The 27,066-nt window shown below is 34.2% G+C and overlaps 1 protein-coding gene across 5 annotated transcripts in view; it reads right to left on the bottom strand.

Annotated features, from left to right (window-relative positions):
* Nucleotides 1–27,066, bottom strand: part of CACNA2D1 (calcium voltage-gated channel auxiliary subunit alpha2delta 1) — a 506,092-nt gene that overhangs the window by 204,519 nt on the left and 274,507 nt on the right. For all 5 annotated transcript variants that reach the window (XM_031936055.1, XM_023226696.2, XM_023226701.2 and 2 more), the window contains exon 4: nt 21,367–21,426. In XM_031936055.1, coding sequence (XP_031791915.1) covers nt 21,367–21,426 — 60 coding nt within the window. The remainder of the gene's footprint in view (nt 1–21,366; nt 21,427–27,066) is intronic.

Raw genomic sequence — 27,066 nt, 5'->3', positions numbered from 1 at the left:
GAGCCGAGATCGAGATCGCGCCACTGCGCTCCAGCCTGGGCTCCACAGCAAGACTCCGCCTCAAAACAAAACAAAACAAAACAAAACAAAACAAAATGTGCGTGTGTCTGCGTGTCTACATGTACGTGTGTGTGTGCATGCGCTGAGGAGATGTGGATGGGGAACCAACACAGCATCTACTATAGGCACACAGCGAGTGTTTTAAAATGCTTACTGAGCACATGGTTAAATGCTTAAAGGACTTTAAGCACTGACTAGTTTAGCAATGTGGCTTCCCGAGACTTTGGTTCCTCCCCTGTGACATGAAGATTCAGTTGACAAATACGGTCTCTAGAATCCTTCCATCTTTAAGGTTTGGTGTTTCCACTAACTGCTTTGCTTTAGATCACATCCAAAAAACAAAAACAAACAAACAAAAAAACTGGTAGTCAGGTTCATCTACTTTTTTTCCCCCAGTAGGCCATTGATTAGTTTGCTTCTCATGTGAGTGCCCAACAGAACTTAAAGAGGCATCTCTCTTATTCTGAAAACAAAGCAAAGCTTTCCCTTAAGAAAAAAAAAGTTTTTTGAAACCTCCAGTACATATTTTTGTAGAAGCATGTAAAACTGTAAAAGGAAAAACCTCTGCATCATTTATTTTTTCTATCTTGAAAGGTCAAGTTAAGGTATATTCATTTATTCTTGAAAAGTAATGACTATGTTCCAAGGATAGATGTTTGCAACAGAAACATCCGCAAACTAATCTAAATCAACCCCTTTACACCTACCAAATAAAAGCTGGCAATTTCCTCATTATGACATAAATTACCTGCTATAGATCAATTGCTGCTCTCTTTCATTAATATAATTAAATGACATTCATTTGTATTTAACTAAAGTAGAAATCAATGTTTTTTTATAGGGCATAGATTACAGTGTAAATCTGTACTGTTTCTTTGTAAAAAAAAAAATTGTTAACAGTACAAAGAGAGGAAGGCTGTTACAGAAGGAAAAAAAAATAAAATAGCTTCAGACATTGTAGTAGCACTTTATAATTGCTTGGAAACAAAAATTTCCAATAGCTTAGGTTTCTTTAGCCTAGTTTTAGTAACTGTATTTAAGTTATATTTCAAATAGCTTTTTAAATTCAAACTGTTTACTGATTCAGAGATAATGTCTTTTTTTAACTTAAAACATGCATAATTGTTAAAATGTTAATTTCCAAAAGCAACAATCCAAAAGATTCTCAACAAATTCAAAAGTCTCTCAACATAGTCCTAAATTGTATACTTTATTTTATCTCTTGTCCAAATTTAAAAGAAAAATGTAAAGGAGAGGCAAGGAAAGGGAATTCTGTGGACCATGCTTCATTCCTCAGGCATATTTTCATAGTAGTTATTTTAATTTCAAAATGCATAATTGTTTAACAAATGCAACATTTTCTTTTCTTTAGAGTGGTAAATGAAGGTCTGTATACATTTCCAAAAAAATTACAGACAAACTTGTACCAAGGAAAGGCTGAATCATGGCAATACAGATACACTGAATGACAAATTTAAAAATCTGCATTATTTTTCTTGGTGCAATTCTTAGTCCGTGGTTGCAAACAAATCAATCTATCCTAAGTTGTTTTGGCTTCTCATTTATCAATTAGGCAAAGAATTCCAAATTCAGAGCAGTATAAATGAAGAAATTTGGATGGTTTTTAAATAAGAAATTGAGGTAAAAAGAAGATAAACTGAATAGCTAAAGAACTAAATAAAACCACTTCAATCATAAGAGGCTGGTGTCACTTTGGTGGAGAGCAAAAATACTGCAGAGAAGCTGAGTCAATTATAGAGTTGTCTACATTTTAATCTGTGATTCCAGATGTGTTATTGAACAAAGGAACACATCAACATACTCATCTTTTGATCATATTAACTTCTTTCTAGCACATAAGAAACTCAGTATGAAAAATATTTTACATTTAAAGAATCAAGCAATTTCAAAGTTAATATCCAGGTGAGAAGAATGAAGAAAATGTATTAGCACCTAATTAACCTTTATAGACAGAATTCCCTCTCTACAAAACTAGAAGGAGATGTTTGTTCCTCCAACATGCTGCATATTTTTGTCCACTTTCATGGACTGTTTAGTAAAAACATAGCAGATCTAGAAACACATAAGAAGAAGAAGTGAACTGAAAGCAGATCAAGTGAGATTACATCTAAGCTTTATATTCCAAAGTTAATATCAAGCTATATATTTATAGAGGACAAGCAAAACCTAAAAATGACTAACCAAAGCTTATAAGTGTTAATATAATAATATGCTTTCCATTTACCATAATGTAAATGATACGAAAACCACAGTTATATTAATATAATTGGTCTATTATTATCTAGAAATTGTTTAGAGATTTCTCCCCCTACCAAAAAGAATTAGATCTTAATATACGAAGTTGAGCTCAGGCTAAGAATTTTCTTAAAACCTTGAGAAAAGGTTAATACTTGAGAAAACGTAAAACCTTGAGAAAATATTAACAGTAATAGGTTTATCAGGAAAAATACAGGACATCCAATTAAATTGGATGATGAATTCTTTCTAGTAAAAGTATGTTCCAAACTTCTACAAAAGGTATAGTTACTTGAAATTCAAATGTAACTGGGAATCCTGTGTTTTTCTGTACTAAATCTGGCAACTTTCATTTATGAGATAGTATTATATCATTTATACAAATTTTACATTATTTCTGATCAATTTTAAAATTCAATATTATTGCAGAAATTGGGAAGCAGAGAATGCTACATCACTAAATACTAGCTTTGAAATTAAGTCAGGAACATGATCTCAAAGGAGTAACATCAAAATTGGAAACAGCCCCAGCCCTTAGAAAACGTAATTACCCAGAAAAGCCAAGGTATATTTCTGTTATTGAAAACTGGAGTAACTCTTTAGTTAAAGGCATTATATGCTTCAATGGTACTTCCAATTTTACATATAGAAGAATTATTGGGCATTGCTCATTTAATTTCTCATTTTGAAACATACTAAGACAATAAAATGGTTGCATTGGTAATTTAGTAATTTATTAACTTTTGAGAACATTCATAAAAGAGAAACATGGCTATAATATCTGCCATCCCACTGATCACCTAAGCTGATTTCTGTGACCTGATCAGCCAGGCAGTTACACTCAAAGTAGACTATGCAATCCTTCTAAACTTGCACACTAGATCAAATGAAATTACTTTCAGACAGGCACTATTTTTTAATGTTAAAGGTATATGAAAGGCTGAGACCTTGGCAAAACCTGCAAACTCAGCATTTTAAGTGACCCTTAAATAACTGCTTTCCTTTCTGAAGTTTTCTTGCCACCAGTTATTCTGTTGAGATGACCAGGAGCCTAGCTCTCTCAGAAATTAATGAAGAATTAAAACTGCGAGAAAAAACCTGGACACTAAAGGCAAGCTAGTCATATATAAACAAAACAGGAAACTTGAAAGAGCTAGGTGAGAGATTATATATGATTAATAAAATATTTTTAGATCTTATTTCTAATAAGTTTAATCCTTACAAACTCAAGTTCACATTTCCATAAGTAGAAGGCAAATGCTCAATTGCATAATCTAAAGTTGCTCCTGGAACCATTTTTCTCCAGTCTTCATTTAAAAGACTCTTGGATCTAAAGTGATATCTAAAATTGATGAATTATGTAATAGAATCTCTAACTATATAATATAAACTTATTTGTGACAATCATCATGACTACAAATTCCAATGCCTTTTAAGCTTTTAACTATAGCTTTGTATGACCACTTCTTGATGTTTAATTGACTAGTCATTGATTTATAACTGGATTATGTATAGGGGTATTAAGAAAATTGTTTTGAAAAGCTCTGATGAAAAGTTGTCAAATTCCTCCCTCTATCAACCAAACCTCACCAAGCATCATTGTTCTAAGATATACAAATACACTCTTAGTGCAAACGATTAAAAAAAACACCCATTGAACAGCACAGTTAAAAATAAATATTTCAATGATAATAGTTTTAAAGAGAAACACTTAGCAGGAAGAAAAAAGATAATGTTGCAGAGCTTGTAATCCTGTAATTAAGCATTAAATCTTGTGTTAAGCTTCTTGACAGACTGGGAGAAAAGGAAATCATGATCGCTAGCATGATTCTCTGTATCTGATGAAAAGGATAAATGGGATTTTGCCGTGAGCAATAAGCTTTTTCTTATAACCAAAGCCTGTAGAACCATGAAAAACATAACGGATGTAGTTCTCAACAAACAGAAAAAGATTCTTCACATGATGTCTGTGTGTCTCACCCTGCCCCATATGCCTGCATATGTAATGATTATATCTATTTGTATAAAAGGCGGACAATAGTCTAATATCACTTTTAATTTTTAAAATATTTGTCAGAACACTCAAATGCTTCAAGAAGCATGTAAGTTTTGTACATGTACAGAGAACAAAGAACCTGAGATAACTGGTACTCCATTTTCCTTCCATTAGTAGAAAGGTATGGTATGCACTGTTCTCACTCCTAAGCGGGAGTTTAACACATGGACACAGGGAGGGGAACAAGAGACACCAGGGCCTATTGTGTGCTGGGGGACAAGGGGAGGGAACTTAGAGGACTGGTCAATAGGTGCAGCAAACCACTATGACACATGTATACCTATGTAAAAATACCTACACGTTCTATACATATATCCCTGAACTTATATTTAAAAAAAGATATGGTATGCACATAAAAATACATGCTCACATAAATTCGGAAAAAGAGTATTGTGCTGAAATTAAAGAGGTAGAGGCATAAAATTTGATTCAGAAACTGAATGCCATATTCCGTTTTCTCTTCAGATTGTATAAATCTTTGCCTTTTATAAAAAATGAATACTAGTTGGTCTTTGTAAAGTCATTTCTAGTAAAACAAGGTATAAACAATAATGATAATGGGGTATCTATCCATTTATTGATTTAGTATGAAAACTATCTAATATGGTTTGGATCTATGTCCCCACCCAAGTCTCACGTCAAATTGTAATCCCCAGTGTTGCAGGTGGGACCTGGTGAGAGCTGACTGGATCATGGGGCAGTTTCTTATGAATGGTTCAGCACCACTTCCTTGGTGCTGTATTCACAACAGTGAGTTCTCAGTAGAACTGGTGTGTAAAGTGTGTGGCACCTCCCTCCTCCCCTTTCTGCCTTGCTCCTGCTCCCACCACAGGAGATGCCTTGCTCCCCCTTGCTTTCTGTCATGATAGTAAGTTTCCTGAGACCTCCCTAGAAAACAGAAACCAAGCAGATGTCAGCATTATGCTTCCTGTACAGCCTATGGAACGATAAGCCAATTAAACCTATTTTCTTTTTAAATTATCCAGTATCAGATATTTCTTTATAGCAATGCAAGAACCAACTAATACACCATTTCATACAGTACTCACCACAAATATTAAAAAGATATACATTATTACAATTTGCAGATGAGGAAACTGATGTTCAGGGAGGTAAGCCAATGTCTCAAAGTAAGTACGTACCAAACAAGAAATCTGAATCCAGGTCTATCAACCACAAATGCTCAAGTTACTTCCTCTAGAGCAAATTTATATTTTCATTTACTAATATAACACTACAAACATACCATACATTTTTTGTGTAAATAAATGTATTTATAAACAAGCATATTTAACTATGAGAATATTAAATCCTAAGTCTCTCAACTTCTGTATAAAAAGGTTCCCTCCTGGAGCTTCCTATGTGGTATTTTTTGCTATTAGCAAACAGAAAATTGGTTCATCAAAGCTAGATTTGACTCTAAAGTCGTCTCTGCTCCCGCAAGTCTCCCTGCTACTAGCCAGCCAAAGCATAATGCTGATGACATTTTTAAAAAATGACAATCGAAGAGTGAAAAGGTGCAGAATATAAGATGCCATCAGCATGAAGAAAGAGTATAAAAATTACTGTCTTAACTACTATTTCACAAAGAGCAGCTGAAACAGACAACTATAAGTTGAGGAAAAACACAGTCAAGTAATCAGTAAAATAATACTAAGAAATACATTCAGCATGCTAGTCAATGTATTCAGTTTGATGCTGTTAATAGTCGTACATTGACAATAATATTAAGTATTTTACTTACCCTCTCATCTAATTCATGTAACACTCAATTTACTAAAAATCAAAAAGTGGATTTAGAATTACATATGAATTTTTATATCATCGTAAGATTTGGTGTTAATGTATAAGATCTAAAATATTTGTACATGAAATATAATTACATAATAATGGCATACTTTTAAAAAATAATTTTAAATGAAATATGTTGGTATACCATGTGATTAACTTAATTTTCCATGCTTTTACTTTAATTCAGAAAATCTTGCTTTTAAATTTAGTTACAATCAGTGTCATCATGGCTATTTAGTTACTTGTTTTGTTGACTTCTCTTTACTCTAGGTTTCTATTCACATTTGGTATCAGTTATCCCAGGAGGAAGCCCTTTATTACCCAACTGTGGGCCACAAATACAGCTCCAAGGGAGCCTGAAAGCAGTTAAAGTTAAACTACTGCTATAGATCAGTCTTTTCCAAGGGAGAACGTGGTAAATCAATCTTGAAGCAACTCAAATAGTTCTCTGTATTATCAACTTCTGCCCTGTATTTGCACGTAATATATTGTTAGTCCACTTATTTTTAAAAAAGGAAATTATGTATCTTCCCCCTTTTTGTCTGTATATCTTTAAAAGTATATAAATAAGAACTATAATTTTAGTATAATAGTAAATAAACTTATTTTCTTTTAATAAAGGAGAGATCAATGTGCATAATGTCAAGTATAATCAAGCTGTTAAACACTGTTTAAAAATATTTTTCTTTGTGAAGTGGGATGAACAGGTAAATTGAAATGAAAAGCTGAGTAGATTTATCTTTTTCTTGAGTTAAATATAGTTGAACTTTTTTCTCAAAGGCCCCTGTTTATAAATGCATTATTAATCTGTCATGAAAGTTGCTTAAATATTATAGTTTCCACATTACCAAACTGACTAGCATCAACATAATTAAGTAAATTTCCTATCAAACCACACAATAGATGTTTTATATTCTTTGAAATAAAAATATTTTGATGAATTTAATTTGCTCAACAAGTAGCCTTGAATCGTACATCTTCTAAAGGAATGTGAAGTCATTGGAGGATGCGGCTCCATGACTCTCCGAGCCACAGTTAGGAATTATGGTACAATTGCCGACCTTTCTAAATTCACAAAGCTTGCAACACGGCCAAGCAATGCTTTTGTAGCCAGACCTTGGCTTTTCTTGTCATTGCTGTTTTTACTGTGAGTCACAGAGCATGGCTCAAGACAATTTATAATCATCAGTGAAATATCCTTGACATTTTCCGAATACTGTAAAAAGAAACAAAATCAAGTAGGCCATATAAAGCCCCCACACCAGAGAAATCTCATGATCTAAATTTCTACAACATTCTCTTCATGCTTATTCTGTGGGCAGTTTGATGAAAATGGTTTATAATGTGATTTTATTGATTTGTGGATCAAAATTATTCATGTCTTCTTCCACCATATCCATGTATTCCACCGTTTCCCATTGCCACCACAAACAAAGACTTGTGAGACAGAAGAAATTTTGGGGATTAAAATCCAGGTTATTAAATTTATGAATCGGAACTTCAGAGAAAATCTGGTAAAAATAGAGACAATTCTGGGAAGCCTCAGGATCAACATCTATGATATTAAAATAACAGAAACACCGATACTCTTTGTCAGGTCATTTCATTTCCTTCCTAGCCAAAGAAGTAGGTTTAAGTCATCTTGAATATATGATCTAGACATTTTCAGCACAGGATTTTGAAAAAAGAGTTTAGCAATAGGGCCAAACATACACTTTAAATTTATTACAAGTTTCATTCTGTAATCTATCCTCTCCTGAGTCTAACTAATGCTCTTTGTTTCAAAACCCAAAATGCTCAAAACATAAATAACCTCAGATTTTCAAATAAAAGTATGAAAATATAAAATTTATTAGATTTCACCAATTGTTGAGATCTAAGGTAATAAACTCTGACATTTATAGAAATACTAAGATTGGAGAAATGATTCTGGGACATTTCTAGAGCTTAAAAGTCATGTTGAATAAACATATGAAAACATGTTTTCAGCATGCTGAATATACGTAAACATATCCATTTTGATAAGCTGGATATTTATCAAAATGGATAAAATGGATATTCATTTGAGAAATTATATTCTTGCTTTGTACAAACATATGTAAACCATATATATAATTTGTTTATAATATATATAATATGTTTCCACATATTTCTATAAAGCAAGAATACAATTTACCAAAATGGATATTTTCATTCTATACTGCCCTGCCCTCCTTACTTAATAATTCATATATTCACTTTGCAAAGCTTTAAAAATATGTTCCAATAGCGAATTAGCACTTTTGCTAACATAATCAGTCTCAATGAAATGTACTGGTAACGTGTATGTGAAATGTGTTTGATAATGACAGGTTGCTATATACCTTGCAGATTCCATTACAAAGCAAACAGGAGAAATGGAAATCAAGTTAAAAAAAGAAAAAAAAGCAAATTTGATAGCCAATAAAAGTTCAGTTATGTTTGCTTAACCCACATTGGAATATCGGTTTATAAACAATGTGACATTATTCATTTTCCTTTATTTAAGCTTGAATCTACTCAAAAGCCTCTGTGAAGTCTTAGGTGAATAATTTCAATTAAGTATCAAAATAACTTGTGCTATTGGTAACAATATTAGTCCTATTTTATTGATGAGGAAACTGTGGCTTAGAGGTTAAATAATTGGCTGAAAGTTACACAATGGAAAAATGACTAAATTTCTGTCATCTTGGCTGGAGGTCCTACTTATTAGAATATGTAACTTCCAAACATAAAAGTTTTGATACTTCATGGTTCAAAAAATAAGATAGACTTTATGTTAAACAGCAAATATCCTATTGAATAGGGGCAGATGCACAGTAAATTCTATGTTGTATAATCAATATATCTCATTTGCAAATGGTAACTTTAGGGTATCTGTTTAAATATCAGAGTATTTTCTGCTCTCTGTATTGCTGTACTGGTTTACATCATATTTTCTTTTCTTCATATTTTCTAATAATTTAAGACCATAATTTAGAATAGCTAGCAGGTATCTAGGGGATAATTAGATACCGCATATATTTTCAGGAACACTTAAGTTGACATTGCCTATTCTGGCTTTGAAAATGCAGCTAATTGTACTACCTGCAGTTTTCTACTTTTTCCTAATAAATTCTAGCTGAAAAATGTAAAACAAAATAAATCCCAGTAAGAAAGCAAAAGTGGTAATCATCAAATTGCAAGAAAAACCATGACTTAATCCTTTTTACCCTAAGTCTTATTGACTGCTTGAATGCTAAAAAACTGACTGGACTATTTGAAAGGAAGCATGCTTTGTAAGATATTTGAAACTATTCACCAAGTTTCAAAGCTACCTCAGCATCTTCTCCTTTTAATCTTCCCAATATTCCATCAAATCACTAGCTTATTCAGAGATTCAGGAATCCATCCATATCCATATTTTTCAAAAGGTGAAAGAAGAAAGAAAAACTAACCAAACACATGAGATCCTAAAATAAAAGGAATAATATCCATTATTCTTCAGTCTCAGATAAATTACAGATCTGTTCTTTAAAATGGTGATGAGTGATGGCCCCAAGAAGTGAAAGAAAAGATGAAGGGGTTCAGAATCTGATGTTATAAACTGATATAAGTTGACAAGGAAGTTGGCACAATACTGAGAAAAAAATCAGATGAAAACAGTAATGGAGAAGAAAGACACATGAACACAGCCACAGCACAGATGCATATGAAAAGGACATCACTAGTGATAGGCTTTAGGAAATCATGCAAAATGAAATGTTAAAAAATGAAGATATTTTAAAAAGACTGTAATAAAGAGAAAATACCAGTTATGGAAAACAGAAAATGTAGCTCAAATAATGTGATGTTCCTGAAGAGAGCACAAACACACACACACACACACACACACACATACTCAAAAATATGCAGAAAGATTATATCTCTGAAATAAAATTAAAACTTTAATACAAAGACACCAAACAATCAAAAATAAGATGTACAAGATGTATTATTTCTACTTCAATCTCAGGAATGAAGAACGTATCATTCGGAAACCAGTGAGAAAAAAATCAGTTCAACTTAGGAGGAGTCTACCAACTGGAAACAGACTGATTTTCGACTTCCTACTAGCCACTATGTATGACAACAGACAGTGAAGAAATGTCCCAAAATTTTGAGGAAAATAATACATACTTAGCCAAGGCAACCTTCTAGTCCAAAATGAAAAGGCCAGATATTCTCAATCATATAACAATTCAGATTAGGGCATTCTACCACTCTCCTTGACCAACATACTTAACAAAATCCAATCAAATTATGAAATTAAAAAGAAAAAATTAAATAAGGTAGTGGAGGAGCTATCATAAAAGTATTGCTGATAAAATTTAATCCATCAAAATATAGAATCACTATCAAATACTGTCAGAATTTTTATTATTATAGAACATAAGGCAAACCTTAATGTAAAAGTAATAATTTAATACGATTTGGGAGATATGTGGAAGGTATGAAGAAATGCTCCATTACCCAGGCTGGAGTGCAGTAACACAATCACTGCTCACTGCAGCCTGGACCTGCTGAGGTGAAGCCATCCTCCCACCTCAGCCTCCCACCCAAGTAGCTGGGACTACAGGTGTGTGCAACCACACCCAGCTAATTTTTTAATCTGTTGTAGAGACAAGGTCTCCTTATGTGGCCCAGGCTGATCTTGAATTCCTGGGCTCAAGCGATCCTCATGCCTTGGCCTCCCAAATGCTGGGATTATGGGCACGAGCCACCACACCTGGCCTTTACTACTATTTTATAAAATTATTTCTTAATTCCAAGAAAAAAATCTCATCATTCTCTTCTATTTAACTGACTGAAAATCTTATTTGCCTATATATATGTTGGGTCACTATTGTGGGAAAAATATATCTTTTCATCCCATTTTAAGTTCATAGCTGAGACTCCTATAATCAGAGTTTAACAATAGAAAAGCACATACACTTACTTAATATAGGTTTTATGTGACACAAGAGCCTTCATAAGGAAGTGAAGACCCAAAGAAACAGGGCACCTTGCGTATTTTTTATGCTAGGTTTGATGGGGAAGTGGATAGTTATGGAGAAGTCTGATTGGATTTAAAAAGCTTGATGTAATAGAGATAAGCTGGGGCAAACTCAGCAAGATCTGTTCGTTGAGATTTTTCTCTGTATCCCTGTATCTTCAGAGATGAGGATGTTCCTTTCCTTCCTTTCTCTGAGGGTTTTATGACCTGCTTCAGCAAAGAAAGACGTGAGGGAATGTCAAAGAGACCTCCTGCCCTCGTGGTTTTCTTTGATTCCTTCAGCTTAAAATATTTTGGGGTAGCATGTACTGAGCCTCAATACTAGAATTCTATAAAACAATTTTGTGGATACCAAAGAATAGTGGAGTGGATTCTGATTCATAATTTAACAATATCAAGATTATTTTGCCTGCAGAATATGAATGTTTTGGAGGAAAATTGGTGTTGGTGGAGGCAAAGAGAAATGAATGCTTGTTTGATAAGTTTTAGAGTTGGAATTGACAAAATTTGCAGATGAATTACATGTGGAGTTATGGCAGAGAGAAGAATTAAGATTACTCCTGTATTTGAGCTATATTAACCGGAGGAGAAAATGATATCCTTTGAGATTCAAAACTTGACAGAAGATCAGGACACTGATGGAAAAAAGTAATAGAAATAATAGTTCACAATGAGAACACTTGGACACATGGTGGGGAACATCACACACCGGGGCCCGTCGTGGGGTGGGGGGAGGGGGGAGGGATAGCATTAGGAGATATACCTAATGTAAATGACGAGTTAATGGGTGTAGCACACCAACATGGCACATGTATACATATGTAACAAATCTGCACATTGTGCACATGTACCCTAGAACTTAAAAGTATAATTAAAAAAAAAAAAAAAAAGAAGTAATAGTTCACCTGGGAATGCTAGTCTTGACATGCCAGTGAGACAGGCAAATGAAAACAGCAAGCATGTCATTGGATAAATGAGCCTAGAGCTCAGAAAAGAGGTTTGGGTGGAATTATATGTAAATCCAACAATATGGATCAGGTGTCCTTGGAGGAATATGGGCATTAAAGATGAGAAGGCAAAGACTATGCTCTAAATTTAGATTACATTAAAGACACAGAGCTACTGTAAAGAAAAATGTACCAATAAAGATTGAAAAGGAATGGGTAGTGAAAAGTAGGAAATCAGGGAAAGTGGGGTTTTCTAATAGAGAAGTGTTTGAAGAAAGGAAATACAGTAAGTGGTGCACTAAAATGATGAAAAAACACAAAGTGTGCAGATAAACAGAACATGCTCATTCGATTTGATGACATAGAGGTAGTTCTTAACTACAAAGAAGAGCTTCACCATATATGAAATGTAAAGTCATATTGGAGTGGGCTGGCCAGTGAGTAAAGGTGAAAATGTGAAAACTGCATAGGTCCACATAACTTTTGGAGATTTGCAGTATAAAACAGCAAAGAAATGTGGCAGAGCTAGAAGGGATAACAGAATTTTTAAAAAAAAAAAAATGTCGGAAGACACTGGAGCTAAGTATGTATGTGAATGAAAAGATGAAGTGAAAAATCTTTTTGATTTAGGAAAGAGAAGATAGCGTGAGAAAGAAATCCATGGCTAGGCTGGTTTGGAAGGTTGGAAGATGACAAGACTATCAACAGAAGGTATGAGCTTTAAAGGAGGAGGTCATTTTGCACAGCAGGGGAGAGCTGGTCATTCCTTTCAATTTCTTTTTTTTTTTTGAGATGGAGTCTCGCTCTGCCACCCAGGCTGGAATGCAGTGGCCAGGTCTCAGCTCACTGCAAGCTCCGCCTCCTGGGTTTAGGCCATTCTGCTGCCTCAGCCTCCAGAGTAGCTGGGACTACAGGTGCCCGCCACGTCGCCCGGCTAGTTTTTTGTATTTTTTTTTTTTTTTTTTAGTAGAGACGGGGTTTCACCGTGTTAGCCAGGATGGTCTCGATCTCCTGACCTCGTGATCTGCCCGTCTTGGCCTCCCAAAGTGCTGGGATTACAGGCTTGAGCCACAGAGCCCGGCCTTCCTTTCAATTTCTATAGCATTTAATATGTAAACGAACCCAGTACTCCAGCCACAAACTTCTTAAGAACTTGTTGAAGAAAAATGTAGACCAATATTCTTTAGGATTTGTTTTCAAAAGACTTTGAGAGACCTCTCAAAAGTATCTTCTTTCTACTTAGAGACATCTTTTCTGACTAAGCTTCTGGTTGCAATGTTCACTCTCTCAACCCCAATCCAGACCCTTTTCAGTATTCTGGACAAATATGCTCTCTCCACTGAAACCAGTCTACTAAGCCCTCAGTCCCTGGGGTCAGCTTTCCTGGGTAGCTCCCAATGTCAAAATGTATTCCACTAGTGACTGTACTCCATGTCTATATTAATCATCTGTGCCTCTTAACTTTGCTTCCTTATTTTAAAGCTTCAATTTTCACTGTAGTGTCAACCCTTTAGGAAGAAAACTGTCAGTCTGTCAGTCCAGGTCTTCAAGTCCTGGAACATTTTCTCTTTCCCACAGTAATATTAGCAAAATCATTAATATATCTATAACTCCACTACATTGAAATTATTCCAGCATCTGATGTTATTCTTCATACAAAAATTATCCCTGGGAATACAGTGATTTCCCCAGGGTTCTGTTCTGAAGGATTGACAGTAAATGGAAATATATATTAGTCTCTACATTTTCCACCTTCTTTGAAGAAATACATCTGAAAGGAGATAGTGCCTCTATACTAAAATTATCATTTTTAAAGACTTTCCAAAATTTTAGGCATATTTATATAAATTATCTCATTTAATTTAAAAACAACTTTCTGGAGATATGAAAGTATATAGCAATAGGGCCCCCCTAGGCTAAACGTGAATGATGACAATATATGTTTGGAGTTGGCAAATTATCAGGAATCTCTTTTCATGCATTGAGTTCCTGGAGGTCCACTGATTATTGTTTCCTAAAGAAGGAGAAATATAGACAAGAATGCATAGGGACATTGAGAAGATGAGAGTAGAGAGAGAAATAAAGACATACAAAGAAAGGTGTTTCTGCCTTTATAGAGAGAATAATTAAATAAATGATGAATGAGCCGTTTTCTTCAGAACTCTGTGACACAGGTAGTATGAGAAAGAGCTTCAGATCTCTTATTAAAAACCTTTTGGATTGGACATAGGGGCATTCACCCCATTTCTGCATAGACCACATTGAATCCAGCTCAAAGGCTTCACAGTTTGGGATGCCGCAATGGCAAACATAGCGCAACAGTACTGGGAGCTGGCAGATGCTCACTAGACTAGGCAAATATCCATCAAGAGACTGTGCCAACTTGCTTGTGAACACCTGAGACAAACCCTGGGGTTTCTAGAAATATCTTCCTTGGAAGAGAGAGAGTACTCATAGAAGCAGAGAAAGACAATTATCAAGCATCTTGCAGTAATAATGATGCTGCTGGAGATCACGGAGCCAAGAATTTTTAGATTAAAAAATTAATATTCAAATAGACTATTATTTTGCTAAAAGTGCACAGCAAGTTGTTGGCAGAGCTAAAATCTGAAGTAGATTTGCATAACTCCAAGACTGAGGCTCCATGACTATACCAAAGCTGTATAGAAGTATATTGTAGAAGTGCAGTTCAAATTTTCATTATCTCCACAGTTATATTGACAATGCTTACAAGCAAAAACAGATATCCTAATACTAGAAGTAATTGTTTTTTAATTAAAAAATTGTATATAGGCTACTCTGTCATATATTGGACTAGACTACGGTTTTCTTGGTAATGCATTAGCCACAGTTTTATCTCCAAGAAGTTCATATTTTAGCAGTTAAAAAAAGTGAAGAAAGGAAAACTATACAGTGAGCTATACTTGAATTAAATAGATATTGGTCATTGGGGAGCATATAAAACACAAAGAGCATTGTTAGACAAGAAATCTAACATTGGTTGATCAAAAATATGAAGAAATTGGAGAAAAACAGAAGAGATTTCTAGGCAGAGATTATCAAAACAACTGAAAGTGAAGAAAAGAATATTGTTCTAGGGAAATGTCCAGTAATTTATTCTGCTTTGAGCTTAGTTTTCAGGACAGCAGTAATAGCTGCTGGAGAGATCATGCAATATAAAATGTAGGAAAGGCTAGATGGGGCCATGTCATAAAGGGCTTAGTATACCCTAAATATACACTATTAATAAATGGAGAGTGAGGATTTTTGAACAAGGATATGAAATGAATGGAAGTATATGGAATAAATCTTCTTAGATTATGCATTAAATGAAAATTGCAGTAATTTGTAATGCTTATGTATTTTTCTTAATCTTTTTATTTTGAAGTTCAAAAATACAGTACACTCCCAATTTAATGCAAATAAGCAGTATACAACAATTTTAATAAAATGCAGCTCAAGTTACAGAGAGGCTAATGAAATCCAAGTTTGAAAACCTTCTTTTGACAGTTGCAATTTGGTACCAGCTGGTGGCAGTAATCTACTCCAGCCTAAACATCAATGAGGATGATACTGGGTGCTCTGCACGGCTGAAATTTTTAGAACACTGGCAGCAATCCCAAGAAATCTCCCAGTAATTTAGCACTATTTTCATCATCTCAATCCCAGGATACTGAAGCAGCAGATTGGTCCTGAAAATATAGAGAACCACCTTCTACCTCCCCATTTCCTAAGCCAAGGATGTTTGTTCTCTTTTAACTTTTCCCTCCTTTCCTGAGAGGAGAGGGAAGGAAGAGAAAGACGGAAATTTACCCAACATCATTTATATCTACATGTGCATCATCACAAGACATATCATCATGATGTCTGACTGCAGGGGCTTCTACCGTACTATCACGTACTATTGTCATTTTGGCTTTAATAGAAATGGAAACTGAGGTCAGCAAATTATTAGAAAATATTAAAAATTGTTAACTGTGAAACTAGTGTTTTTGCCTAGGTAATTAACGGTTAAATATTTTGCTTCTTTTCAATATAAAAAACAAAAGAGATAGGTTATCACCCAGTATAACAATTTTAAGTCCATGGTTAATACTTTTTATGCCAGTGTTTTAATACTCTTACCACAGCATTTATATGTATGCATGAACAAAAACAGTAAGGCACACAAATACACCTGACTCCTTTACATTATACTGGTTTTCCAGAATTTGGGGGTAAATGAGTTTTGCATTATGTCTCCTTTTAATCTATCTTTCTGATGAAGATAAAGTCTCAAGACTCTTAAAAAGCTGTAATAAAGGGAGGGGACAGCATTAGGAGATATACCTAATGTAAATGATGAGTTAATGGGTACAGCACACCAACATGGCACATGTATACATATTTAACAAACCTGCACATTGTGCACATGTACCCTAGAACTTAAAGTATAATTTTTAAAAAAAAGCTGTAATAAAAAATTGTTTTCCTACATAGCAGAAATGTGGCAAAAACATTAAAATATGCAAGCTCTTGATTTCAACAGTGTTTCAACCAAAAGTGGAAACTAAGAAAGACTAAATAAAGCCAGAGCCTAAAATCATTTTGGTGATCTATTAAAATTCACTTATTTATTCATTAACACAGGCTATGCCCTCACTTTTTAACCCTAAAAGTCAGTTCTCTCATATCCAAGACCTCATACCAAGTGACTGTGTGTCTTTGATTCTAAGTAAAACAAATACAGTGTGTTTTCCCATCCCACATATTCAAAAGTGTTTCTGCTACAAGCAATAAAAATGATGCAATTTCATGAAATGAATAAGGATAGATGAAATGATTAAATACATAATGTCGGTGCCTATTAGTTTAATTCACATAAACACAAAATTTAAAATATCAACATTTCAAAATATGATTTGGCAAAGTAATTTTAATATTACAAAATTAAAGCTATAACTGGAGAACTAAATTAGCCTGATTGACACTCAATAACATACAACTTCACCAGAAATATTTTCACTTTCTAATTTACTTTGTCTGTGAAGCTGAAGCTAAAAGGGACTCTTCAAACATTTTATGTACTAGCCAATTTCTAGACTCTGCCTGCACAGTAACAAGCTGGTGCTAATAAGCCATACATAAAGATCCTACTTATTAAAATACAAATTAGACACCCCTTATGTTTATACATGTGTAAGTACAATTAATATTGCAAGCTTCGTTGGAAACAAAATTGCTTTAGTTAACCAACCATTGCAATGCAATCAAATGAGATTTTAAATGCAATTGGAAAAGATCTGTTTGGTAGAAATAGCAATTATTTCATGTGGAACAATTAGCTTTCCAAGCTCTTTTTTGCTTCTCCCACCTGCCCTTAATAGAATAATTTGTCCATCATAAGTGACATGAAATGTCACCTTTAACACCCATAAGTTGTATGGAGACCTAGAAGGCAGCTGGTAGACATAGCTTATTTACAAATATTAGTTTGAACTTGTAAATGCATGACCACATAAATCTTAATCCATTTAGAGTGTACGCCCTTTGTTCCCTCAATTGTATATTCAGTTGGGAATTGAATGGAGCTGAGAGACAGCGTAAATTGCATGAACCCTTTGTTGTTGCCAGCATATTAGTGCTTTGCCTTTTATTCTTGTTGTTCATGAGATTTCTCTACATTACACAGTAGGGAATGTTAATCAACATTTTGCCTGAGTAATATTAATGAAACTTGCCTACTTACACTTGAGGGAAGAATCAGAATATTACATTGCTCTTTGAAATGTTAATGTACCTTTTAGGAAATTATGTCTGCCTTCTAAATCATCTTAGTGTTAAATTATTAAAGGATGGCATTAAAGAAATATTCCACCGATGCACATTGTTAAATATCTTAAAAGATAAAAGCATTATAAAGTTTAAAAGAAGGACCTTTTGAAAGATGGTAGATTTATCTTCAAATTAAACATTTTTAAATGTTTGGTTAAAGTATTGAGAAAATTTACAATTGTTTTGTGTGCTTTCACAAAACAAGAGATTTAATGTTAATGATTTCTAATTTCCAAACATGAATTTGAACTGTATTCTGTTCTGGTCTTGAAGGATTTATTTAACCTTCCCGTATCTGTGCATTAAAACACCATCCAGTTTACTAGGAACAACAACAACAACAAAAAAGCTAAGACGAGTGTATTATTTGTGTACTTTTTGTTTATTTGAGTCTTAAGATTAGATAGTCTTCATTGAGGTTCTATTCTCCAAGCACAAAAACGACCACTATCTAAACCTTCTATCACTCTATGGCATTTCAAAGGGAAGGGCTATCATAAAGACTGTGTATGGCTGCCAAGGTAAGATATGGGAAATAGCAATTCTCAGTGTGCAAACTGTGACAGACGTGTGTCCTGTCAACATCATTCACGGTCCTTCAGGAAGGATGCTCAGGAAATGAGTTGACAGGACTCTAAGTAGTCTAACTTGTTTTCCCTTTAACAGTCTCTTTTGATGTCAATCAGTGTGTTGATAGGCCCTAAATAAACGGTGAGGTAACCAAGGGGGAAATTAGGAACAGAATTTGTTCAATAATTCTCCCACATGGTGACCACTATTTGCTAAGAACTCCTAATACTTACTGGGCAAACAATTCAGTTTCTATTTCACCATAGAAGAGTTAGTAATGGCTTTTGTATTATTGTGGGCCTGACTTGTCCTCTTACACAATGTTCTTTAGCAGTACTGCTACTTGGATATACGCACTGAAAAAACGGATAATAGGAGTTACATTTCAAGGTAATTTTTTTCACATTTTGACATCTCTAAGATACAATTGCTGATGCATCATAATTTAAGTGTCTTTTTTGGGGGATGCTCGGGGAGATGGGGTCTCTCTCTGTTGCCCAGGCTAGAGTGGTGCAGTGGCGCAATCTAAGCTCACTGCAACCTCCATCTCCCAGGTTCAAGTGATTCTCCTGCCTCAGCCAGCCAAGTAGCTGGGACTACAGGCATCTACCACCAAGCCCAGCTAATTTTTGTATTTTTAGTAGAGATAGGGTTTCACCATGTTGACAAGGCAGGTTTCGAACTTCTGGCCTCAAGGGATCCACCCGTCTTGGCCTCCCAAAGTGCTGGGATTACAGGTGTGAGCCACCGTGCCCGGCCAAGTGGCTTTTTCTTAGAAATAAGTAAAATAAATAGAATGACTAAGTGCCTTACAATTGATGATTTACATTCAATAAAATACGGTAATAGTGAACTTGAATTGAGAGTTTTTGTGATGTGTTTGTGTTGTGGTCACCCATTACCTCAATATAGAAAACAAAATCATTGCCAAATGTTAGTGTTAATGAGACCAATATTAAAGAGTTCACAATATAATTAGGAAATGAAACCTAATGTCTAGAAATGAATAAATAGTTAAATAAAACAACACCAATGATATAGGCATTACTACAACCCTACTTGCCAAGTTATTTTTTTTCCACATTATTGCTCCTTAAAAAAGTGATAACAACATACAACTAATAAATGACTACTTAGAATACTACGAAATGACTTTAATGCAAAGAAAAAGGGTGTTTTGAACAGGGAATGTATAATCTATATATTTCAGAGGCTGATTTTGTGTGTCCATTTTGAGTTCTCCGAATTACTGAAGATTCAAACTGCAACAGCACCAAGGGTATTACATCCATGCTAGGCAGAATACATGAGCTAGCCATACATCTATTATGACTTTACACGGCTTTTACCATGCATGCTTTATGTTGTGGAAGATAAGGGAAGAATAATTTATATTTAATGTTGTTAATCAAACATATATTTAGCTAGATTTGTTTTGCTGCTTTTTGCCAATTTGCAAAAACAAAAAAAAATCGTTTCTATCTAAAAGCAACTAAGTATGTTGCAAGCCCCTTCATTCACTAGATGAGCTTATAGTTTGCTCGATGCTCTAGGAGCTTATGTTTTTAGCTTAATCATTGATTTTTTTCCTTAATATATCATGGATAGCAAACTGATCTTTATTAACCTATATATGATAAAGGTTGTACACAAAGCCAATACCTACATAATATTAATACCAATCAGGTTAAGTGATATGATCACTTTAGTAGAGAATCAAACAAACTGGCAGTTGTCAAATAGAGTCTCTCATTAGTAGACTGTTTAAAATACATAAATTAGTGACAAACAGTAAAAAACAAATAATGTCACAAGTATCAAGAATGAAAGACTATGTATTATATAAGTGAACTCAATATCATTTAGTGCATTTTCCTTTGATATTCAACATAATCATACAACACAAAGAAGTGCTAATTCCTAAACCTCAGTTTAGTGTCTATTGAAGCACAACTACATACCTTCAAATTTGAGACTTTTGCTTTGCAAAGAGTACAATTAAGCTGTCGCTCACATTCTAAACCTATTTTAAACGTGGGAAGGTAGAGGGAGTTGGTTGTATCTCCAAAATGAATTGTCTAGAAGTTTTCTGTGATCAGAAATTATAAAAATTTTCTTTCACTGCTACTGTAATCATTCAAGTATGTAACAGAAGTAATTTCTGATTATTAAGGAAATATCTTTTTTACTATGCCCCTTGGCCGTAAGAGGATAAATGATAGATATGCAGACCTCACCACAAGGAGAATTTCTGCTATTTCTATAAACTAGTAACTCTTAGTTCACAAAACAAGTTTATTAAAAAAAACATGCAACTGCTAATGTCAGCTGGCATTTCTCAAAGCAGGCCAGAGTAGAAGAGAGATTACTTAAAAGTGAAACAAATTAAATTTTAAGAAGCTGAATATATTCATTCTCACTTTCATTATATTGCCCACCGTCATGGTGATTATAATATGTATACTGCTTCTTAAAAACTCAAAGTACTTAAAGGCAACTTTTTTCAACTTGTATATTCATAATATCAATAAAAATTATTCAGATATTAAAATGTAATGCTATTTTTAATGTATTTTATAAATAATGTACCTTTAATTATGGAAGAACATTTCAAGGGTTTTTTTTTTTTTTTTTTTTTTTGTAATATGGAACATAAGAAAGTACATTTTGGCTAACTTAATTGGCCCTGATTACCCAAAAGCGATTTCTTTAAAAAGCAACAAGTGTGGTTATTTTTAATCCCATAAGATTCCATCATTAAAATATATTTTAATATGAACATAATTATCCACACGCAATATGTCAAGCTACTTAAATCAAGTAGTTAAAGGGGTTCTTACTGCAAAATCTTCCCTCCACTGGTGAGCTGCTTGAACTTTCTCTGCTTCCAATGCCAAGCGCTGAAAAACAAACAATAAATCTTAGAATTCAAATGACTACATAATATGGAATTGTTATATAAAATGCTTGGGCTTTCTAATCAATTATGAGGACATAAAAAGCAGAAGATGATCATTATTTATGATTCATAAATTCTAAATCATTTAGTAATCTAATCTACTAAAGTTGATGTATGTATATTTACTCTTTAGCAATATAAATAATATACTATTCTTGAATACCATTGAGTTTTTACCTCTGCCATCACAGCTATAGTGTCCTCTATGAGTGCTTTCTTTCAATGACTAATACTTCAGTTTTTAGAAGAAAAACTTGAGTATATTAATTTTCATCTTATTTTTAGTAAATACCTTTAGAGCATACATTTCTCTAAAAGAAAGACATTGAGAGATTAATATGCACTAATATACTAGGCACCTTCTTAATTGCATATTGCGTTTTTGCCAAAAGCCACAAAAGCTGAAGTAACTTCCCCTTTGCTGAAGCACATCTTTAGTAGTTCTTTCAGCGATAATCTTTGATAGAGGATTGGTGCATCTGAAAATTGCTTGATTTCACCTTCAATTGTGTATGCTAAGGTAGTTAAGAATTATAAGCCAATTTATTTTCCTATAGCACGTTCGAAATGCTATTCCATTAAGTTCAGTGGGAGATGACAGTACTAGTGTCAGCCTGCTAATTACTTTTTATAAACAGTTTCCCCCTACTCCAGTAGCTTTTAGACTTTTCTCTTTGTATTTTTCAACTTCACTATGATGTCCTCCATGTGATAGGCTTTCATAAGACAGTGACGTTTAATGGTTAGCAACACAGAGTTGGGGACCTGACTGTCTGGATTTGAATATCAGCCCTTGCAAACTACTAGCTGTGCACCCTTGGGAAAAGTTAAGACTCTTCTCCCATTATCTCATGTGAATAACGTAAAAGCCTGCCTCATGGCTTATTGGAAGGACTAAATGAGTTATAAAGTGTTTAGAACAGTGCTTGGCACAGTAAACAATATATATATGTCAGCTATCAACTTCAAAGAGTAATGGTTCTATTTTCTCCCTGGATCCCCTTGAGAAAATAGCGCAGTGTTGAGTTTATTTATGGTTTGCCTTATGCAGCTAGAAGATAGTGATAAAACTGAACAAACAGAAAAGTAAATAAACATATTAAACTCACTTATTAAGGTATAGAAATTATCAGGTTAGGTTTAAAAAATTACAAATCTCAGAGTCGTTTATTGATTCATGCTGTTTGTGATCTATGAACTATTCCTCAGTATAAGTTCTTCCTGTGGAGGTCCAGTCTACAGTGGATAAACATCTTTTAGATCAGTTTTTAATGTTAATGTATTGGCTTCTCCCTGTGATTTGTTATAATCTATTCATTTTTCTAAGCTGTTACATAGGTTTTATCAGTGACTCTGTATTATCGCCTAGCGGGAGATCTCAATTTAAGAGTTCCAAAGCTAAATTTAAGTGAAAATCTACCATAGTGTGTAAAAGGACAAGGATTTTGGTTTTCACTACTAGGCAGAAATGGAATATATAAGGAGCTAGGAAGTGTTAGAAACTGTACCACACAGAGTAACCAAAAGGCGGCTCCCTCTCCCTACAAAAACAAAAACTAAATAGCAAAGCCAACTGACAAGCATATACATTTCAGAAACACTGCATCATAATACTTTTGGAAACTCAACTTCAAATGAAAAATGAAGCAAAAAATGAATAAAACGGCAAACAGAATGGAAATGGAAGCAACTCTTTTATAGAAACACTTCAGTATGGGAAGATACAGAGAAGACAGAATGAGAAAATAAGCATGAAGGCTTTTTCTTTATTTCTTTGTTTTGATACAGGGTCTCACTCTGTCTCCCAGCCTGGAATACAGTGGTATGATCATAGCTCACTGCAGGCCTGCAGCCTTGACCTCCTGGGCTCAAGCGATCTTCCCACTTCAGCCTCCTAAGTAGCTGGGACTACGGGTGTGCATCAAGAAGTCCAGCTCCCCTCCCCTCCCCTCTCCCCTCCCCCCTCCCTCCCTCCCCCCCCTTCTTTCTTTCTTTCTTTCATAAAGTTGGGTCTCAAACTCCTGGCCTCAAATTACCTCCTATCTCAGCCTCGCAAAGTGCTGATATTGCAGGCATGAGCCCTCCTGCCCGGCCAAAGACATGCTCTTGACAAAATTCACAACATAAATCTTCCCCATTTTAAAAAGCAGTATAATAATAATAACTAAACTTTTATATGTATGGGAAAAAAAAGATTTCCAGAACTTAAACAAAATACTGCATAAAATATTAAACTTTTTTAGATTAAGAAATATAACAACTCTAAAATGTCTTTGGGTCTTAGAGAAGAATATTAAGATGTTTTTTCAGAATACACAGGAGGATGCTGTTTCAGCAAACAAAACACACTAGTGAGCATTCACCCACAGGGCTATGCAGTTTCCAAGGCACCAGCTGTAACTCTACCAGATCTTTCCTCCTTGGGAGTGCATGAGAAAGTGTAATTTAACTGATCTCATCCAGAATCACGTGGCTTATGACTTGAACATAATCCATGTTTAGTAAGTTATAGTGACAGTAATCATCACAATTAACTATTTCCAGAGAAACAGAATAACAATGGCAATAAACTCTAACACAATTTCCTAGGAGGAAGGGAGTCCAAATCAGCTTTATTTATATGTATTCTGAACATTAATTTTATAAAGTAAATGTCCTGTATTGCAAGACTCTGAAAAAGTTTTTAGAAAAATAAAGAAAGGCATGAAGTTATGTATACCAAATAAGTGATGCACTTTAAAAGACTGGTCTGAAGCTTGAAAGTTGTTAAATTTCATATCCCCAGGTTGGAATTTTAGAAATATAAAATCATGAAAACTCTACTCTTATTAATTTCTTTGTTCATGAAGAAATTAATAAATATTTTTACCTAGCAAATTTCATGAGAAAGCATATAATACTAAACTTTAGATACTTAGTCTATCTTGGGACTAGAGTCAATAGTCACGGTGTTGCTATTTCTCGCAGCAAAAAACCAGCTGGTCATTACTTATAGAAAACTGACATGTCTTCTAGACATGTTAAGTCTTTAATTCATTTCTGTTTTGGTCAAGTGACATTTTATTTTTAAAGCTAATGAGCTACCATTAAATGCCACCGGTGAATTGTGTTAAGGCTGTCAAAGGCCAGGCGCATGGCTCATGCCTGTACTCCCAACACTTTGGGAAGGTGAGTCGGGAAAATCTCTTGAGGCCAGGAGTTCAAGACCAGCCTGGGCAGCATAGTGAGATCCTGTCTCTAAAAAAAAAAACCCCAGTTAGCCTGGCATGGTGGCACATGCCTATCATCCCAGCTACTCAGGGGGCCGAGGCAGGAGGGTCACTTGGATCCAGGAGTTCAAAGTTACAGTGATCTATGATGGTACCACTACACTGCAGCTGAGCTACAGTGCAAGATCCTGTCTCAAAAAAAAAAAAAAAAATTAAAAAGAGACATAAAATATCCAATAAAATGTGAGTATCTGCTCAATAGAACATCCCTGTTTCCACAGCTGGCTATATAAGTATATCCTGTAACAGTAACTTACTTCAGGAAAAAAAAAAGAACACTTTTCTGATTTATGGCACAGTATAATAGAGTATCAGACCTTAAAACCAGACTGAGCACCACACAGATATAAAAAAAACCTGGATTACAATGAATACCTATGAGAAAAATTTGAAGCTTAATTCTGCTAATATTAAGATATTCAGCAAGGTTTATTAAATGGCTTTATTGTAAATGAGATACCACATGTATATATGAAAATCCTTTGGATATCAAATAAGTATTTATACAAAGTAATAGATGTGTTAAGAATGTATGCATCCCTACCTACCTATTGGTTTGAACATTTAAAACAGAAAATCACTGTAAAGGCTTTAAGGACTTACAACTATAACAAAAATATACTTGACCCCAGACTTTCTGACTCCAAAGCTTCTGCTCCTTCCACAAGACCCTTCTTTAGATTCCCGTAAAACCCATCACAGTATATATGAAGACAGAGTAATATCAAAACCAAAACACTAGTAGAATTCTATTTTAGGTTAATACAAAATCCCCAGCAAAGTTTTAGAAATTACTGAAAAATGAAAAACAAAGCCAGCAGCAACAACGAAAACCATATTTTAGTTGGGAACCATCTTTACAGGTCTTATCCTCAAATCCTGAGAGATTATTGCTAATCAGTAAAAATGCTTTTGTTATGCAGTGGTATGCAGGGGGAAAGATAGAGAATGGAAGAGGTTTTATCAGATCAGAGAAAGATCAGCTCCCTTGAAGGTCTATTCATTCTCAACCTTTACTTTTTGTCATATCTTCATCTTTTCCATTAGCATTGAATTCTGTCAGATGATATGAACTTCTATAAAAGCAGTATTATACAGTATATAAAGATATAATTCTACTGTCCTAATCAATACCCACATATATTTTTCCAAAAAATAGACTATTTTCCAAACATGTAACTTGCTTCCTAGATTGCAAATGTATTGCAAGTTAAAGATAAAATTTGCTTTCTGAAATTATGAGAAATTTTCTTTTGATAGCTTTAAAAAGAAACCATCAGGGATCATGTAACAGTTCAGTTAAGACTCCCATAATGTTGGTACTCTTGTTTATATACAAATATTTGACTTACAGACACCATTTAAACAAATATCACTAAATTTCAAAACAATTTCTTCAGCTAATGTAAGTCAAGATTTTCCTTTTTAATAAAAGGTAATAGAGATCTACAACAGCAAATCCAAATAAAATATGCATGTGGTATGTGATTAATCTTCAAACAGTTAACACCCATTACAGATCAGCAAATTGTATTATACCTATGTTGACAATTCAATTATCACTCTAGGAGTTTCACCTACTATCTTCATCAAAAGGTTCTTAGCATATCAAAAGGATCAGGATAATCATTTGAATTTTCTACCAATACCTATTGAAAATAGCAGACTTAGGTGAACAAACAGACTTCAATGTCCGAAAGAAAAGCCTACAGGTACAATCAATTACTTTGGAGCGATGGTATAATGAACATGCACTTGTAAATCAGACAGATCTGGTTTACAATTCTGGTGCTGCTTTTCACTAACAATACAATTTTAGGTGATAAAGTTAACAATTTTGCCTCTAGGATTTTTTTAACCTTACATTTTCTACTTGGCATTCTATATATCCAGCATAATACAAACTCAGTAAAGTTTTGCTTCCATTTGAAGCTGACAAACATGAACCCACAGAGTAGGCTATGTCAGAACTATCATCACCAATGACCTCTTCAACATGTAAATATGAGTGAAATAAATGAAAAAAATCTTAGTGGTCCTTAAGTTTTCACTGTATTTTACCCTGCAGAAAAGCTCTGATCTGTAAAACCGTAGGGTAACCAAAGCATATGCAATTCAGGGAATACAACAGTTCAGCTCTGTAAAATAAGTTCAATTTTATTTTATTTTTACCACAAGTAGAATAAGAAAGCAGAGAATATCATTGTGTTCTCCCTGTGACACCTTATTTTTTCTGAAGGGCGGGGAAGGGTATAGGCAAAGTGTGACATTTCTTCAGCATTTCTTATGCTGATAGGCAGTCTTGAAGGCCT

Source organism: Piliocolobus tephrosceles, chromosome 8 (assembly GCF_002776525.5).
Source record: "Piliocolobus tephrosceles isolate RC106 chromosome 8, ASM277652v3, whole genome shotgun sequence".
Classification (NCBI taxonomy): domain Eukaryota; kingdom Metazoa; phylum Chordata; class Mammalia; order Primates; family Cercopithecidae; genus Piliocolobus; species Piliocolobus tephrosceles.
This window is presented reverse-complemented; position numbering and strand designations above follow the sequence as displayed.